This window comes from Calliphora vicina, chromosome 2, assembly GCF_958450345.1.
Source record: "Calliphora vicina chromosome 2, idCalVici1.1, whole genome shotgun sequence".
NCBI lineage: Eukaryota > Metazoa > Arthropoda > Insecta > Diptera > Calliphoridae > Calliphora > Calliphora vicina.
This window is the reverse complement of record NC_088781.1, coordinates 94,303,067-94,310,065: the sequence shown is the minus strand read 5'-3', so window position 1 is coordinate 94,310,065 and position 6,999 is coordinate 94,303,067. Positions and strand designations below refer to the sequence as shown.

Genomic DNA, 6,999 nt, shown 5'->3' with positions numbered 1-6,999 from the left:
ACTCAAATCCATTTTCTATGCTTATCTCACTGCAAGAAAAAAAGTTGGAAATAGAAGTAAAAAAATTTGAGCTAGAGAAGGAAATGGCAGCAAGTGAAATTGAAATCAAGGGAGCTAAGTTAGAGCACGATTTTGAAATACGCAAACTTCAGGTTGAAACTGAAGAAAGAATAAGAAAATATGAGTTAGAAATAAAATATAAAAATGTCACTGAATAAAAATTATAAGTGCTTTTATTTCATTACTTAGTAAAACTTAAAATAAATACATATGTACTTAATTTTTTTTAATAAACAAATTTTATTCATTTTTTTCTTTAATTAATTCTAATAGTGCCCGTCTTTTTACTTCTCCCTCGACTGTAGAGTGATATTCAGGTTCTTCATTATCATATCCTACTTCAAAATCATACCCATTTTCCGTTGGTAAAGTGAAATCAACTACTTCTTTCTGATCTAATAAAATGTTGTGCAATATGGCGCAAACCAAAATCCAGTCACAAGCATGTTTGACAGATGATTTGTTTTTTATTTGAATTTTCAGCTCCTTCAGGCTATTAAATCTTTCTTTCATCAAACCAAAGCAATGCTCAATTCTAATACGATAACGGCTTAGAGTTTTGTTGAAATTAGTGCGTTCTTTTAAATTGAGTTCCGATGAATTTGCTCTAAAAGGTGTTACTACAGTGCCAGTTAATTTATACGCACTATCTCCAACAAGCCATTCAGCTCCAGTCAAAAACTTCTTGGAATTTACAGATAACTCACAATTGTTATAAATCCTTGCATCGTGCACGCTCCCAGGATATCCTAAAACCATATGGCGAACTCGGAGACGATGATCGCAAATACCTTGTACTTTCAATGAATATATATGTTTTCGAGAGAAATAGGATTCGGGATCATCTAACGGTTTCTCTGCCAACTTGATTTCAGTCCCATCTACGTACCCAATACAATGGGGTAATTCGTGAAAAGTATTTGCAACCATATTTTTTCGTTCTAATGCATCTGGCCAGTATAGAAATTGTTTCTTAAGCTCCAGTATGGCTTTAAAAATTCTATCAGTTATTTTCTATATTAGAATAATTTACAATTAGCATAATTTTAATAACAACATTTGTTACTAATTACCTGAAGAGTACCACCATCACCAATTCCAAATAAACTTGCAATTTTGCTTAACGATGCGCCTTCTCCACTAGAACCCAATCGATATAAAAATATTATTAATTGCATTTCAACTGGAAACTGTTTGCAGGAACGCGGGCCATTGAAAACTTTATCATTTTTAATTAAATTAAGAATGAAGTGAAAGTTTTGCCAACTAACCCTTACGATTTGCTTGAATCTGTTCTCATCTAAATAAGGCAAAACATTGGTTAGAAAATTGTTTGACTTTGGAACAGAATGGTGTATAAATGGCATTGCGTATCGAAAATGTTCTCCAACAGCAAGAACACATGTAAAATCGTCTAGAATTTCGTCCTCTTTTTTGCGTTGTTTATCTGAAAAATTAATAATAGGATCATACAAATAAAACAACAACTATGCTTACCATCATTTGTTCCAAAGAATTCTAATGTTAATAAATCACAAACAACAACAATTTCTTCAAATAATTTAAGTAATTTAGTTTTTTCGCTTTCTCTAGGCATTTTCGAATTTAATTGTACTTTTGTCAACTTATTTATGTTTTGTATTTATTTAATTTATTTTTATTTTGACATTTCTTTCAAATATAAATCAACTGTTTAAAATTGCACAAAATTTAAAAAAGGTGAGTTCATGAAACACATCGCGCAAATTTGCACATTTGAACAAATGGGAAAATTAAGCGTTTAAATGAGTACCCTTACTAGTTACAAGAATTGAAGTGAGAAACAAATAATAAAAACTAACGGGTTACCAAAATAAGTTACAGTGGTTAGTATGAACAAAAATGCTAACAAATTACTGTGAAAACAGTGAGATAAAAATATGAACAAATTTATAACAACAAAAAATGGAAAATAAAACAAATAAATTAAATGAATAATAACAATAAATAATAACCAGGGAAACCGGAAATATGCTCTAAAAAAGCGTTTTATGCGCTTTAAATATGCAGTAAAAACTTTAAAATATGCTCTTAAAATTTAAAAAATATGCTCTTAAGAAACAAAAAAATATACTTTTATTGAAAAAAATCAATACAATTCATTTCTAAAAAGGTAAAGTTACATAAAATAAACAAAAATAACACGTAAAACAAAAAATAAATACAACATAAAAACTATAGGAACTTAAGCTATGAAAAGGCCTCGAGAGGTATTTTTTGATGATATTTTATGTAAATATAAAGTCACTTCATCAATTAAGGTTATTATTGTAATAAATTACAAAATATTGACTTAAATTTTCAAATAAAAATCGTAGCCTATTGGATCTGAAAACATTTTTATACATAGAAAATGTTCATTTGACATCAATTGATGTTATAGGAGCAAATTTAAAAGACAATATTTCTTTAACACTTAGAACGGTTAAGTTTGAATTAGAACTAAAATTTGATATTTAGATGGCGCTATTATTAAAATAGTGCTTATTTTATATTAAAACAAGTAAGAGAGCTATATTCGGCAGTGCCGAATCTTATATACCCTTCACCTAATTATACTTCAAAATAAAAAATTTAAATATTTTTAGGTGAACAAAAATTTTTTTTTCAGTTTTTTAATTTTTTGGATAAAAAAAATGTTCGAATTGTTTTTTTAAATTTAAAAAAAAAAAATTTTGTTTATTAATTTTTTTTTTCGTGAAAAGCCATCAATTTTTAAATTTTAAACAAAGGAAGTAAAAACCTGTAACACAACAGCGAAAAATAAGTAAGACAAAATTTGTTTTTGATAAAGTCAAAATATGCTATTAAACAGTAAAATATGCTCTAAAAACGCAAAAATATGATATAAATATGCTCTTAAAACAAATATATGCAAACATATGCATTTAAGGATAAAATATGCAAAAATATGCACTAACAAATTGATGCCAAAATTCTTAAATAGTTCTGAAACGTGTAAATATCTTATCCATGTGCTCATTAGACTCACCAGAAAAAACATGCATTTGCATATTTTGGTTTTCCTGATAATAACAATAAAGATTATTAGTAAATATGATACAGTAACCTAACATTCCGGCCCCATTGAAAGGACACTTTCAAGAAAATAGTAAAGCCAGTCGGTGGCTAGGGCGACGTATAATTCCATTTGTGGTTTTGATGTCGACAACTCGTACTCGATCATCTCTACCACGAACAATATTGATGATTTTACCCATGAGCCAACGCTGCAGTGGTAAATTATCTTCTTTAATGATTACTAGGGAACCAGTAGTAATATTTGAATGTGCTAGTTGCGGGTCTGGAGCTCGTTTATGTAGTCGTGGGACCACTTCTACCAAAATTGTTGTTTTATGGCGCTTATTCGGGCCCAATACTCAAGTTTATTAATTTCAATTGCAGGGACATCACGTTCTGGCAAACTACGTAGGGGAGCGCCTATCAGGAAATGGCCTGGTGTAAGAGCTTTAAAGTCACTTGCCTCTATTTCGACCATTGCAGTTGCAAGTTCCTCATATGTGAGCCTTGTGTTGTCGAGGGTCCTTGTTAGGTGACCTTTGGCCCATTTGACGGCCGCCTCCCACAATCCGCCAAAATTTGGTGCCCTAGGGTAAATAAAGCGAAAATTAATAAATTGATTTGAGCAATAATTAATTATAAAATTTGAATTTTTCGGATCAAACAGGAACGACTTTAATTGAGCCAACTTAGAATTTGCACCAACAAAATTTGTAGCATTATCACAGAATATATCTGTGGGCAGACCTCTTCGACCAATCATTCTTTTTAGGGCAGCAATGAAGGCATCTGTTGATAGGTCTGATACAACTTCTAGATGGACTGCTTTAGTTGCGAGACAATCTTCTGTATGGTACCTTCCCTCTAATTCTTAGGTAAGTGTTTACTGGACCACAAAAATCAATAGCACATCTGGCGAAAGGCCTTGAAGGGTTGAGTTGTTCTACGAGCAAATTTCCCATCATTTGTTGAAGCAACTTTGTGCGATAACGAATGCATTGTGGGCACGAATTAACGATGCGACGACATAGGTTTCTTGAATTGATGATCCAAAATCTCTGGCGGATTAACGACATTAAAGCCTTTGGTCCTGCGTGGCAGCTGCTGATGTGTAGATGGCTCACGTAACAGTCGACGAAATGATTTTTGCTGGGCAAGATTATAGGTTGCTTTTGACCTTCAGAAATTGCTGCGAATTCCAAGCGACCACCGACTTTGAGCAAGTTGAATCCATTTGATTTAGTGCACCTTGGGGATCGTATTTATTCAGAGCTCGTTGAATATCATCATGGAAATGGTGTTTCTGTAGGTTAAAAATTATTCGGAGTAAGGCGTTTTCTAATTTTTGGGGCTGCACAGTGTCAGATTTGTGTAATATAGAGGGACTAAAGTCTGAATTTTAAAAACGGGTAAAGATAATTCAATGATTTTTGAAACACAGGTTTCCTACGATTTGATAAATTTTTGGAGAAAAATTTGAGGTGGGCGTGGCAATACTACGCCTACCTTCCATACAAATGTTTAAATAAAAATTTTAGTATTTATACCATACACCACCATAGTGGGGAGGGTATAGTAGGTTATGGTTGCTGATGTTTGTAAAGTAAAAAAGTATTGTCCCAACATCCACCTTAGGGTATACCAATCTGCTCAGCATCACTTTCCGAGTGTATTTAGCAATGTCCGTCCGTCCGTCCGTCCATATAAACCTTGTAATCAAACTACAGGTCGCAATTTTAAAGATATTTCGATGAAATTTGGTACAAGCTCTTCCATTGCCCCAAGGACAAAGCCTATTGAATTTGGTTAGAATCGGTTCATTGCCCTATCTGAAAATAGTTAAACTCTCATAAATATCTTAGTTATATAGATATCCAAACCAAAGTCAAATAAGTTTTATATAAGCCAAACTCGCATCACCAAATTTTGTGACGATCGGTCCATAATTAGTCATAGCTCCCATATAAATCTCTTTAAAATATTGGTATTGCAATAAAATTTAACACAAATAAGTTATATATATGCAAAAGTAATTTCACCAAATTTTATAACGATCGGCCCATAATTGGTCATTGCTCCCATATGAAGCCGACTTCCGAAAATCAGCAGCAACGGCTCCCAGACTTTATGGACTATCTAAAATTCATAAACAAAAGTCTACAACTTTGTCGTTTCCAGTACTAATATTTCCACATATAAAATCGAAAATACGGTATGTCATTGCTTTGTTGAAAGCCAAATTTCGAAAATTTCACTACAAACAACTTGTTTGGTCATGATGCTTTTATGGGTGAAAATTTTCCGGGGGTAAATTGGGGTGGATTTTCTTTTTTGTTTCTAGAAATAGAAAGGATGGTAAACACTATAGTAAAAAAAATTTCACTGAACTCTATAACTTTTTTTCTATTGAAAACTTAAAACTAAAAAAAATCTTACCTTAAATGAATGTCTTGAATATCACTGCCAAACAAATTTAGCAGGCTTTATTTTAAAATGCAATGAAACTTTTATGTAGTGAAAATATTGTAGTCTAATATTCAAAAAAACATTCAAAATTTTTAAAAAATATCAAAAAGTACCAAGAACTATTAAAAATGTTTAAGGTAAATAAAACATCTCACTTTCTGATACCATTATATTGTTGTTGTTTACATATTTTGTTTTCAAACTTGTTTTTGTAAATACTGAGGTTGTTGTTTATTGTACTCAATATTTTTTTTTAAAAAAGAGGAGTTTTGTTTTTTTAATTAAATCCAGCTAAAACAATGAAATCTGACACTGTGGGCTGTAAAGAATCAGAATTGAAAATATTAGTTTTTGAATTTAGAGCAAAACGCAGTATCCAGGCAACAATACGAATAATTTTCAAATATGAGCTATAATTTTCAATCGAATCCATAATATAATTAGATGTTGCTTCCAGGGTGAGTACAGTTTTGCGTTTTTCTCTGTCGATATCTTGTTGATTTTCTATGGAAAGTAGATTTATTTTATTAGTAGGCCATTTACTAGGATCGAGAGTGAGAAACGCTAGTAATTGAACCAGATAGATGAAGCGAGTTATTCTATAGTTGAACCACGAGACACGATATCAGCAGGATTAAAATGCGTTGGAACATGTCGCCAAACACAGCAAGTAGTTAGATCCTGAATTTCCGATACTCTGTTGTCAACAAAAACGGATAATGTAGAAGAATGTTGCTTTAGCCAGTGGAGAACTATTTGAGAATCTGTCCATAGAACTACTTCAAGATTTGGTAAAAGATTTTTGACCTTAGAGTATAATTTAGCCAAAAGTTGTGCGCCACAAAGTTCATGTTTTGGCAATGATTTTCTTTTCGTCGGGGCAACTCTAGATTTGGCGGTAAAAAGACGAACAGAGACATTTTCAGGATACGTTGTAACACGAAAGTAGAAACAGCAGCCATAAGCGCGAATTGATGAGTCACAAAAGCCATGAAGTTGCACTGATTGAGATTCAGGTGCAAAAACGAGGAATTTCAAGGGAATTTAACGTTTTGAGATCAGAGACAAAATACTCCCAAGCCCAAGTACTTGAGGGATAGATTCATCCCAGCTAATTTTGAGAATCCACAATTCTTGCATGATGATTTTGGATTTTATAATAAGCGAAGCTAAGAGTCCTAAAGGATCGAAAAGTGATGACGAGAGCGACAAAATTGTTCTTTTGGTGATTTTTCCATCAATTTGAACTTTAGGCGTAAACGAAAATAGAAATACATCTTTTTGTTGATCCCAAGTAATACCAAGAGCATTGGTCACAACTAATTCATCAATATTTAGATCTTTTTTGTAAGATTTTATTGCTTCTCAGCAGCTCTAAAATCTATGTGCACAATTGTTTGCACATATTTTATT

At 32.1% G+C, this 6,999-nt stretch overlaps 2 protein-coding genes across 2 annotated transcripts; both read right to left on the bottom strand.

Moving 5' to 3' along the window:
• Nucleotides 1-300: 300 nt before the first annotated feature.
• LOC135950720 (uncharacterized) lies at nucleotides 301-1,657 on the bottom strand. Its single transcript, XM_065500253.1, has 3 exons — nucleotides 1,558-1,657; nucleotides 1,134-1,507; nucleotides 301-1,074 (listed from the first exon to the last, which is right to left on the bottom strand). Exons 1-3 carry the CDS (start codon nucleotides 1,655-1,657, stop codon nucleotides 301-303), a joined length of 1,248 nt encoding a protein of 415 aa, XP_065356325.1.
• Nucleotides 1,658-3,436: 1,779 nt separating this feature from the next.
• Nucleotides 3,437-3,883, bottom strand: LOC135950719 (uncharacterized). Its single transcript, XM_065500252.1, has 2 exons — nucleotides 3,786-3,883; nucleotides 3,437-3,707 (listed from the first exon to the last, which is right to left on the bottom strand). The coding sequence occupies exons 1-2, from the start codon at nucleotides 3,881-3,883 to the stop codon at nucleotides 3,437-3,439; spliced, it is 369 nt and encodes a 122-aa protein (XP_065356324.1).
• Nucleotides 3,884-6,999: the final 3,116 nt, after the last annotated feature.